This window comes from Apteryx rowi, unplaced genomic scaffold (genome assembly GCF_003343035.1).
Source record: "Apteryx rowi isolate R43461 unplaced genomic scaffold, aptRow1 scaffold_126, whole genome shotgun sequence".
Lineage (NCBI taxonomy): Eukaryota > Metazoa > Chordata > Aves > Apterygiformes > Apterygidae > Apteryx > Apteryx rowi.
The window spans coordinates 1,403,900-1,416,024 of record NW_020447486.1 but is presented as its reverse complement, the minus strand read 5'-3'; the positions used below and the strand labels follow the sequence as shown (position 1 = coordinate 1,416,024).

The 12,125-nt window shown below is 37.5% G+C and overlaps 1 protein-coding gene and 1 long non-coding RNA gene across 7 annotated transcripts in view; one reads left to right on the top strand and one right to left on the bottom strand.

Annotated features, from left to right (window-relative positions):
- ADK (adenosine kinase) overlaps positions 1-11,730 on the bottom strand; it is a 301,193-nt gene extending 289,463 nt beyond the window's left edge. The window contains exons 1-2 of one of the 6 annotated variants that reach the window (XM_026055768.1): positions 11,345-11,730; positions 5,678-5,752 (exon numbers count right to left, since the gene is read on the bottom strand). In XM_026055768.1, coding sequence (XP_025911553.1) covers positions 5,678-5,733 — 56 coding nt within the window. In that variant the 5' untranslated portion in view covers positions 5,734-5,752; positions 11,345-11,730. Of the gene's footprint in view, positions 1-976; positions 1,116-5,677; positions 5,753-11,344 lie in introns of those variants that run through there. The other 5 variants (XM_026055767.1, XM_026055766.1, XM_026055762.1 and 2 more) reach the window with 5 other exon arrangements.
- Positions 6,936-10,228, top strand: LOC112961002. The gene is made up of 2 exons (XR_003251908.1): positions 6,936-7,385; positions 10,153-10,228. It is a non-coding gene; the product is annotated as an uncharacterized LOC112961002 (long non-coding RNA).
- Positions 11,731-12,125: the final 395 nt, after the last annotated feature.

Below are 12,125 nucleotides of genomic sequence, written 5' to 3'. Positions count from 1 at the left end.
TTTGGCTGAATGGTATCATTAACAACATTTTATGTTCAGATTCTAACTGAGATAAGTTGAATAGAGTTCTACAAATACAACTCAAAACACAGGGTAATAATAAAACCTCGACTTATTCAGCTTCTCTAATGAATGAACCAATGCTACAGAAACTATTTAGTAGCAATCTTTCATAAGGGTTATTGAAACAATGGAACATTATAGCGAACTATCTTCCGAAAAAAGAAGGGTAACTTTTCAGGGACAACAGATTTCTAAGTTATTACTATGCACTTCCAGTACTTTCCGCATTGTACAAACAGATAAGATAACTCCCAACTCAAAACAATACTAAAACCTGTTAACCTGTCCCAAAGGGCTGACGAGGCACTCAAACACATGGGAGAAGCTGAAAAAGCTTGAAATTGTACATCTTTCACTTAAATGTGGCGGCAAAGTCCACACCTTAGACTTGCGTGTTCTCTGATCCAGAGACTTCCTAGTACAGATTCACCACTCGTCTTTCTCAGTCCTCCTGCAAGCTCATGCCTGCATCTGTTTTTGGGGAAGGGCTTGTTTTACATTGAAGCATTAAGATTGTTTTGAAACCTCAGTTTTGGGGAACAGACTCACTTATGATTATGTAAATGCTATTTAGATCCTCAGATGATTTATGATAATTAACTGTGTGAGCGGTGTATTTTGATTTTTGCCATGGGAAGTTAGAGAGGCTTCTGTTAGATACCAGAAAAGGTAACAAGCTGAAAAATATGGAGAATAACACATGGCAGAATGGCTAAACCAACAGCTATACAGACCAGCTTAAATTTAGTGCAAGTAAGCAGATGTTTTTCATTTCAGCTGCTGGTCCTTTTTTTCCCCTTATTTATAATTCAAATTCTCACAAGAGTGGAAAAAAGATCAAATATACATATCTCCTTCACTTCCATCACAGCAAGCAAACTAAAACAGCATCAAACAAGAAAGTTTAATTTACCAGATGCCAGCGTTGCTCCATAAGTAAAATTTATGCTTCACTAATCTGTCACCCATCAACAGCACTTTGCAGTAAGGTCAGGCAGGGAGTGACCAAGCATCGTGGGATCCCCTGTGATGATCCTACCACTCTCAATGCTGCAGACAGGGTGGTAGTATACTGCAGGAGACCCATAGGATACTTGTGAAGTTACAGATCAAAATGATAACATTTCTTCAGTATGATGATACTCTCTTTTCATATATTAACCACTACCACCCCCAAAACACATGTACACTTCAAAGATCCCATTCACTCTCCCTCTCCCACTTCTTAAAATCTACTTTTCCAGCAAAGAGAGAAAAGAACAAAAACCCACTACTTGGTTTACAGAGAGTGATTATTTTGTATTTACAGAGCTTCAACAGCATCAAGTGGCAGAGAAGAGAACGAAGGAGCAGATGATACAGTGCATGAAAGCCATTAAAAAATACAGATCTTTACTGAGCATCTTCAGTGAAGCTGTGAAAAGATTTTCACAGCCCCCTAATTTTAAGAAAAAAAATCCCCCACACAAGCAGAAAAAGACTCAGCTGCTTTACAACTGAGAAGTAAATCAAATAGCATTCTTGGAGCTTATAATTCTGGACAATGATGCTGATCAGCAAGTAATCAGCCTGGAGATGTCAAATATGATGGAAACTGGCATCCAGATGTCTAAGGTTAGTACACATGCCCCGCTTCCTGAGATCATGGCTCTGGTCAAGAGTCAGAAAATAAAGTAAAATACAGCAATGAACTTCCATAACTTTGATGTGAGAAATGGGGCACACACCATAATTTCCCCTGTATCTCCACTCCTTTTTAAGAGCGCAGACTGATAGATATTTACACATGTTTATATAGCCACTGGTGATTACAAGTAACATTTCCCTCACCTTTTCACTGGCTAATCAGGGAAGCTACAAGGTTTTCACAAATTTAGAAGTTCAGACTTGTTCCAAGGCTGGCGTAATAATTCTGTCAACATGAAATTGTCAATGATTCTCTCCACTTCTTTGGTTCCTGCAGCCATATACCAAACTCCTAGACAACAGCAAAGAGATTTATCCCTTCTGTGAACATATGCTTTACAACTGCTGAATGTACACTAGAGAAGATAAGTAATGAGCAGATCTCTACAGCCTAAATATTTCAACTATAATTCAGTTTTTGACTTTTACTTAACATTTGCAAAACAAAGTGCCATTCCTTCTAGAAGGAGCAATGAGACAGATGCCACCTGCTAACTTTTAACAGCAGGACATAGGAGAAGTTACAAGACTCAGAGGTCCTGAGTTTTTATGGAAAGCCTTAAAATGTCATTGACCTGTTAATTAGAATTTCTTTGTCTGTTTTATTAGAATTTAATGTATTTGGTGTAATTAAGTTATTCTTAAATGCTTATTATCAATTCAGTAGGTAAAGGAATCATTTCTGTTAAGTGTCACAGGTAGAACCTAGTAAACAAATCACGCTGAAAGTTTTATTAAATACCTGCAAAGTTACTTTCACAGATTAATGCAGGTATAGTTAGCAATTCACCCAGAAAACATCTGCTCCTTTCTCTTTTGTCCCCTTTTAGCAAGTATTTACATACTAGAGGATAAAAAGATAATTTTAGCTTACGGCAAGTGAAAAGAAAGAGGCAAAACCCCCTCACACTCCTGATATTTCCTTTATGTAGATACTCAGAAAACCAAGGGCATGCAATGGACTATATTTGCTTCAAGATTGCTCTCCAGCTCTGTGAACAAGAACTGAAGTAGTTTTGGATATGGCCAGCTTTCATCAGTGCCACCAATATTGCTAACACTATTTCAGATTGTCTCCCTGAATAGAGATAAGAAATGATGCCCAACATAACTACCTGATAGAGACCAAAACTTCTCTAGCTCATGTAATGCCAAGCTGCTGATGTGGCCTGAAAAGCTAAGACGACCAAGTCCTACTGTGATATAAATTAAGACCACCTCTCCCACAAATGGTCTAGGGAAGGTGTAATGCTTTCCAAAACTTGTCCAGAGAACAAAAGACTTTGGAACCCAGATTAAACCAAAACACACATTAAAAGAAAGGAAATAGGACTATTTTAACAGCCCAAGGCCAAAATAGCCCCCTATCTTGTTTTCTCAAGCCAGTATGGCATGGCAGCAAGTTGCTTCAAATCTGCCAGGGGTAGGAGTGCATGGTGTATTTATTTTCAGGTTTACTTCCAACACGTAGTATAGCCACTTAAATATTGTTAAAAGGACCATCTGAGACTTCCAGCACAGTTTTATGCTCTTTCCATCTGCATTTTGTTTGTTAACAGAAGCTAAAAAGAAAAAAAAAAATCTGGCTAGCAGGACTAATTTTAACATTCCCTTATTTCACTGACAGTAAATCATGATTAAATTTACAAAATCAAGTCCTTTATTCAGACTAAAGATATTCATTCTTAAAGCAGTGGTTATGCAAGAAAGGAGGTTGAACAAACAGAAAGAGTGAAAAAGTTAAACATATGAAACTCTTACAGGTGTTCAGTTTACCTAAACTCTCTTTCCTCCGGGCTACTTTAAGCCAGAGCCCATCTGGTCTGATGGCCCCATTAAAGATGACCATCCAGTTGAAGAGGTGAGATACAGACACCACAAAGTTAATTGATCATTACCAAGATGCCAAGAGCTGGCACTACATGGCGAGAGATGGATGCATGCCTCATTTGACAAGAGAATCAGAGAGACTAGGCTAAGCAGTAGCTCCAGATTCTCTATTGGTCTCTGGCAGCTTTTGCTATAATTAATAATTTCTCTGTCAAATGCTTCAGAGTCCTGAAGCATCCATGTTCTTGCACCTCTTTGCAGGATTTGAATCTTCATTTTAGCAGTTGTTCTACAGCTAGGGTTGTTGTTTTATCTATCCTCCACAGGCTGAGGAAGCATGAGATCTGGTTCCCTTTTCAGAAGTAGTGCAGGACTTAGTTTGGCTTGGAGTAGAAACACGCATATTCACTTGTAAAGGTGGACTACTATGAATACACTCACAGATAGGGAGCTAGAAGAAAAGTCAAGAATTTATGAAGAAGGTGAACAGGCTTCCCAGTTTCCAGGTTATTATCAGTCATCACACTATCAGCTGGTCCTCTCTGCAGCTGCTGTTGGAGGACTGCTTACCATTTTAAATAATGCAATACTTCACAAGGCATTTGGCAGTAGAAAAATGCTCACAGAGTATATGCTGTTCAAGGAGATGGTTTAACTTGTCTGACAGGACTCAAATTTGAGTACATAAGACTACTGATTTTTAAATCAGTGAAATTCTGCAGAACATTTTAGGTCCAGTGAAAAGCATGATGTACTCCTCCTGCAGAATTTCAGTTTCCACCACCACTCACATGGTAACAATTTATAAGGATTACCTGGAGATGCTGGTTTTTGTTTGTTTGTTTGTTTGYTTGYTTGTTTGTTTTTTAACTTATGTTCAGAGCCTTGTTTTCAACTTATTTCAATGAAAACATGCAGCAAAGAATTAAATCAGAATAATTCAAATTTTCAGAAACTGAGAGTTTGTCTCGAGGGTTCTAAGTTCCATACATTTTTGAAGTTAAACACTCCATTACAACTTTGTCTTTTGCCTCCAGCTTATGATATTCAGGACCTTTAAATAAAACTTGAGTGATAAAATGTCAGTTGTGAAACAAATTGTGCCTTTTATTAAAGCACTGAAGCAAAATGTTTGTGGCTGACAACACACATATTGACAAATAAAAGTTCTGCAGCTGTTCTTTATTCATTGATAAGAAATTTATTCTTGATCCAGCATTCCCATTAGTAACTAAAAGAATAAATAGAGAAAAAAATGATTAACACTTTAAACATGAAACAAAGATTTTTGAACACTTCGAAAGATGGAATCAACTTATTCASTGATCACTTAATTTAGGGACATGAAGCAGCAACTGGAGAAAAGTGAACTCATGCAGAAGGATTTAAAAGAGCAAACTATGTTTTACAGCTGTTGAAGAGCCACATCTCTATAAGTTGATCAGAGAATGAGTAAACGTAATGCCACCAGCAGCACACAAACAGCAATTCAGTGATATGGTTGGTAGCATAACAACTAGGCTCAAGCAAGATAAGAGACCACATGATAAGAAGTGGTCCTGTTCTTGACTGATAAATTGAAATAAAAATGAAGATACACTTGCACAACTTTTCTTGGCATGTTACAGAAGTGGCTTGTTTGCCCCAAAGTTATCACTGAAGAAGGGGGGGGGGGAATGCTGTCATAATGTATTAAGAGTAGTGTACAAATATTCATGATTGCTACCTACATCATACCAAAAGCTTTGATAAATCAAATTAACTTAATACTTTTGTTGCTTCTTTCATTGATGGTTCCTTCCAATTAAGAGCTAGGAAAGACAGCATGCAGAGACTAGAATAAATAATTGATAGATAACAAATACCAAAACCACTGTATAAAACCAATGAAGTTGCTACTTGACAAGGACGACAACAACACAGTTTCAAATAGCAGGAACAATCAAATTATTGATACAATGTAGGCTTCTTTCAGCATAAGGCCCGAATGGCACAAAGAGCAAGGCAAACTTAGCATTGCCCAAGCAGGCAGTCCTGTTTCTTTACGGGCATCATTCTGGAAACGCAACTGACAAGAGAAAAACCCCTCAGCACTTACTTGTCAAGGAAGTCCTTGTCCACCACGGCACAGATATCAAGTAGAGGATTTCCCATTCCAAACAGGACATTTTCACTGGAAGACAACCAATTATTTTCAAGTTAGTTTACTACTATCTTATTGTTTCTACTATAACATGTTGAAGACATTTGTTATTAGGGAGAAGAGTTTTTCCTGAATATAGCTAAGGAACAAAAACACACACATTTTGCCCAGTGCAGTAGTGACAACCTTCCTGGCATATAGACAGACCGTCAAATTCAAATGAAGCACCACTCTACAATAATTTTCTGCAATCTATATACAGAACAGAGGAAGCCAAGAGTACAACAGTGTATATATTCTGTTAAACTATCCGTCACTCAGAAAAAGAGAGCTGCATGCCACAGTCTGCAGTTTTAAAGAACTCTATTCAGGTTGTAATACCAGATTCTAGACAGGGGGAGCATCAGACCAGGTTATAGAGTTTCACTGAACAGACTCAGTTGCTAGGTTTACTGTGCAACCGGCCAACAATTAACAATTTAATTCTGTTTTAACAAGCTGAAATTAAGAGACTATGGATTCCGCATTGTCAATTAGGCATCTTAAACAGCATAGCTGTTCATTGGTAAGAATGTTCATACTTGCTTTTTAATCAAATTGAAATTCACTACATGACTTCCACCACATTAAAGCAAGACGTCAGAGAAAGATTGGCAGCAGCTGAAAGAGCTCACTTTGAATTTTTTTTTAGATTCATTTGAAAATCATGTACTCCCTTTTCTTCAATAGCATGTACTTGGGTGATAATGCAGTAATACCAAAGGATTAAATATATGGCCCAGTGACAAGTAGGAGCAAATGCAGCTGTCCTCCAAGGCTGCATAAAACTACATTCAAAACCATCACATTCCTTGGTAAGCTAACACCTGCTGGCTCCAACAGGCAAGCCAAGCATTGCTCTAGCCACCAAAGGTGACTCCAGTATTAAAACCACCAAATGCGCCTCCCTCTTTACTATATCCTTTAGTTATCAAGGGTTTGCAAAGAAAGCGTTTTCCCAGTCTCTCTCTTCCCCATCCCCCCCGAAGTACTACTGTAACACTACAGTCTTCAATAACCAAAGGCTCAAAGCCAGATAACAGTGTCAGCTGAATTTCAAAGAAAGTGAATGAGCTTCCAATTGTTTTAGCCCATTTAGAGCAAGAGAAATGTTTTATAGACTTGATATCTGCCTACTAAATGATGTATTTCATTAACTCCTACCTAGCAGGCTAAGAAAAAAAGAACTCAATACAAGCAGAAAGGGGATGATATGGAACCATCTCACGAGTTGTGTCCAACAGAAGTTGGAAACTCAGTCATGTACTTCCTCTCACAGTCACTACCAAAGCCTTTAGTTGGCAACCATCTGTCAAATCTGAAGCAATTTGCCAAAGGTACACAGTCAAACTTCTTCCTCTTTAGGATGCCACATTAACCTCCAGTAAATGCTAAATTTTGAAGTCCAGAAATGAAGAAGTGGCAAACATGATTCATATCCTTGATTAAAGGATTAAAACACAACGAACCTTTTTTTTTTTTTTTTTTTTAAGTTTCTTATTTTGTTGTTGTAGCTTTAAGACAGGCCTTTACAACATATTTCATTAAACAGACAAGTTCCTGGGGAAGACTATGCTTTCTGAAAATCAGAATTAGAAATGCAGCTCACCCCTAACTGAAAAAGGTAACGACTGCTTAGTAAAAACCTGTAAGACTCACTAAAAATTTCTGTCAGCGTGAGAGGAAGTGTTGCACCTTTTAAAAGATAATATATAAGTCAGTTCAAAATAACCACATAAGTTTATATATAGCTAGAGAAAATGAGGAGGGAGAGAAAAATAACAGATAAGAGGACGTAAGGGGAAAGGGAATTGCAGTTGGAGACCCAAGACAAGGCACTTCCTTCATTTTAAAAACAGCTCCATGAGAAGTACTGTAGGAGGTAGAACAAACAAGTCAGAATTTTAAGTGTTGAATATAGATTTGTCCAGAACTGTTTGCTGTTGTATTTCATGTTTGGCTGATTCTCATATTCTGCCAAGTTTTACGTATCAATAATTTTGTACCTACAGTTAGGGAAATGAGTGCATGATATCATGGCTAACTTCTACATTAGACAAGTATTAGCACTTAGGTGTATGGTATACCAAAAACCAGCAGTTGTACTTCAAAAATCCTCCGAAATACAGCTAGCATGTTGTGATCCCTACCTATGGAGAAATTGTCTTTTTCAGTGAAAACAAAACAAAAATATAGAAGCTACCAAATATTTAACAAGCTGTGAACAACAGAACATATTGGTCAATAAGCTTGAAGCAGCACAACAACTTTGTACTGGTTTAGCCACCACAGAAGCTCTATCAAGCCAGTAACACGCATACAAACTTCTCATATGTTATCAGCAGCAGGAGCTAGCTCTTTCAGGGCTGTTTAATCCAGGCAGTTCTTTATATCACATATAACAAGTGCTGTTGTTCTATCCCCAAGTTTTTCCTTCTCGCATAGTATTTTATAATCATCCCCTTTCAAGTATGCTAACAGCTGTGTAGTAGTGTATCATCTGGGATGGCAAGCTTTAAAAGCCAACATAGTTATTTTACTAGTAAGAGGACATTCAGAAAAATCTCCTGAAACTTCTGGGCAAACTCTTCCCAGCTTCAGCGTAGCTGTTTCTCATAAGGTAGCAGAATTTTACAGCTTTCCAAACACACACAACTTTGAGTTCATTAACTGCTCAATTTCTATGAGGAAAAAAAGCACAGAATGTAACACTCATTTTTGCAAATAAGTTAAATACATAATCTAACATATACCAATAGTTAGCATTGTATTTTCAGTTAACAGAGATATCACTACATTTTCAGTTATTTCAGCTAGATGTTTGAATTAATCAATTCCAAGGTACTAGAACTTTCATGTTTCACCACATATTAACATCCCATTGGCAGAAAGGAGAAAAATTCACACTCCCCATTTCTACTGCAGACTGTAGCCATATTGCTCCTTTTCAGATACTTCATTTGATAGAAATATCTTTTGGGACAAAATGAGAGGGGTCTAAACAATCTCTTTCCAAATTATATATTAAAAAAATGAACAAGTTTAAGCAGGCACCATTGTCATTGGCCTTTTCTGACATTAGATTTAGGGACCTTTCTGAATAGGATTCAGATTATGATCTGAAGAATCCAGTGTTTGTACTGTTAAAGAGAAAGGCTTTGATCTGTGAACCCTTAATATGTTCAGCATGGTTAACCTAACACTGGCTACATTTCAGTACAGTGCAAATCCTTCCCTTCTTGAGGGGCTGCAAAGTATCTGCACCATTACGCTATTGCTTTTTGTATGGTACCAGATGAGGTACGGCAGGTACTTGGCTAAAGGGGGGCTTGCCCCTCTGCAAAAATGGGAGGGAGGGAGGGAGGGAGGGCACATATACTCCATAAAAACACACACTGTAAAAGCATAAAATTAAGAATAATATATAGGATCCTGGAGGATACTAAACTTACAAAGCTCAGAAGAACCAGAAAAATTAAACTGCTACTTTTTTTTTTTTTTTTTTAAATCACGTTTAACACTTTCAGCAATATATGTGAACCCTACTAGCCTTGCTACTGGCTTTGCTATTCAGTTACACTGGACAACCAGACTGACAAGTTTCACATATTATTTCCACCTAACTATATATAAAACACTGTGAGGAAAGCAGCAATAGTTTCTTGAAATGCAAGATTTCACAGTACACTGGTTATTTGGGAAATACATCTCTGCAACAGATGCAACATTAATGTATACCGCAGCCTCCTTCACTCGCAGTCCCCAGTCCCTTCTCTCGCACGCAAGTAATAGCACAATATTATTCAAGAGGCACGCTGTTTAATTTGATTAGCCCGCTGCAAAAGAACATGTGCAGGTGGTGGATTTGCCACTTATTTTTTGAGGAGGCACAAATTAATGCCATATCTGGCCTTATGTATAGAGTGTGGGGGGGGGGAGGGTGCGTGTACATATATATCTCTCTATATATAGATATGAATATATGAACAGTATATAAGCATATACTGTTTAAATTCTAAACCAAAAAATAAAATGTACATACAAATCTAAAACTTGTTTGGACTCAGAAACACTCTGTCCACTTAGTAGACAAAACTACAAGAACAACACCAGATTACTTTACAGAAGGTTTGGATGTAAAACACATTTACATTCTAAACTCTTGACACAAGCAATATATTTTATGAGTGTGCCATTTAACTTTGTACTAGAGGAAGACTTAGTTGTAATTATAAGTTCAAGCAATGTAAACCATTAAACATAAATCTTCATCTGCTAATTGTGGCATTTTGGGGGGGAGATTGCAAAGATTATTAATTTTTCGCAAATAGCCAAAGTGTTTCACATATTATTCTTTTCTAAGATTTCACATATTACTCTTTTCTCATCAGAAGCTGCAGAAGTAATAAAGTGCAACCAACCTGGAAGAAAGTAAAAAAACCCTCCCAAAAAAAAAAAGAAAACAAACAAAAAATACCCACATCAGTACTGAGCTACCCTTCAAGCATTTTTAAGAAGATCAACAAAATTAACCGCAACTGAAAGATCTTGAAAGCTGTATCCAAAATCATGGTTATACATTAATAATTGCTTTAGTGTTATACACATTTTTAAAAATTCAGCCTGGCTTCAAGTTGGCTGCTGAATGTTTGCAGTACAGTATCTAAGTATCACACAATTATGTTATCGTCTCATACTGCTGTGCACTTCAGTGGAACAGCAACATCAAAATAGCTGTGAAAGTGTATTACTAGTTACTGGTATGCAGATAGAGGAATATTCTGAGTCTTTGGATAATGGCATGTCTTACTTAAAAAAAAAAAAAAAAAAATCCAATTATTGCCTTAACAAGCAATTCACATTTTTCCTGTTAATTGCTGCAAAAACAATTTTGTCTACATAGTAGTAATAAACAGCAAAGTAAGCTAAGTTGGTAATTTCACCTTTTTATTGGTCTTTAACAGCTTTATACTGCTGTGTGGCTGTAACGTACATTTAATATGAAATTCTTATGCTGAGAGTTATTTTACTGTCAGAAAGCTTTAATAAAACATGACTCAGGTGGGTTAAACCACATTGCACAACAACCTACTGTATGTCTAGTCTTCCATTTATGGAAATAAGGTATTGCCTCATGAGGTCTGAAATTTTAATATTTCTATAGAGTTTGATCATGCTGCATAGTTAAAAACAAGGCCAAAGAAGACATGTCCTAAGTCTCTTCCCAGCACAGCTATTCCAGTCATGAAAGAACTTAGTCCACCTTAATCGCATAAGATTTGAATGCAATTAAAAAAAATTGTAAATGTATTTAAAACAAAACATTAGTACCATGCTAACAGCATCTGAATAGCTTATAGACACTCGACTAGGACCATTCTTCTCTCATACTTATCTACGCAACATAAATGTAAGTGAATAAGATGCCATTTACTGTTCACCATTGCTTATCTAACACTAAAAGCACTTGAAGACTAGTATTCCATGATTCCAGAGTTCAGACGGTTTCCTTTGCATCACTAGTCAGCAAATCACTTTAGCACATAGACCTTAAACATACAAGTAGCCAGCAGAACCACTCACATGCTTTCTTTAGTTAGGCCTTAAGTAAAGGTAATATTTGGCTAAGGAGTTACATGTTTACAGACTGCCTTGGAGGAGTATCTTCAGTGAAGATTTCATTCATTATGAAACATAGTCTTCAACAGTGATACATTCACAGGTAGAAGCCAAGCTTAAAGCCTTAACCTTGCAAAAATAGGGCTACTGCACAGAAAAACTGCTGCGCGACTACTGAGCTCCTTAGGCAGTTGTATTAACTCCACACACTCCAACGGTTAAACACTCCTGCAATTTCGAAGAGTTATCAGCCTGTACTCCTCGGTTAGAGACAGCGTGCAATCTGATACACCGCATTTTGATGCTGGAGAGAAAAGATGGGAAAGGAGTCAGCAAATGATGGTCAAACTTGGAATCTGTAACTTTAGATATCTTTTTTTTTTTTTCTTTCTTTTTTTTTTTTTTTTTTCACAGATATGTAAGAAAGAAAGGGATCAGGGAGAAAATATTCAGACCTTTCGTTATTGCATTAAAAGATGAGATGAACCGATCAAAGTATCTGTGTGAGGAAGGTCAGGGGCTCACTTGGCAATAACAACCCGATTTAAAACGAAGCGTTTTAAGAGGCAAAAGGGGTCACAACAATTCACCTCACTGAACGTGAGGTTACGGCTTCGTCATTCTTCACTTATCGCTCTGCATTAAGCCGACGCAACCGGAGCTCCGACAGCCTGCGAGAGTCCCGCCTGCCGCTGCCGCGCCGCGGAGCCGCCCCGGCGGGGGCTGAGGCCGGCACACGATCGCC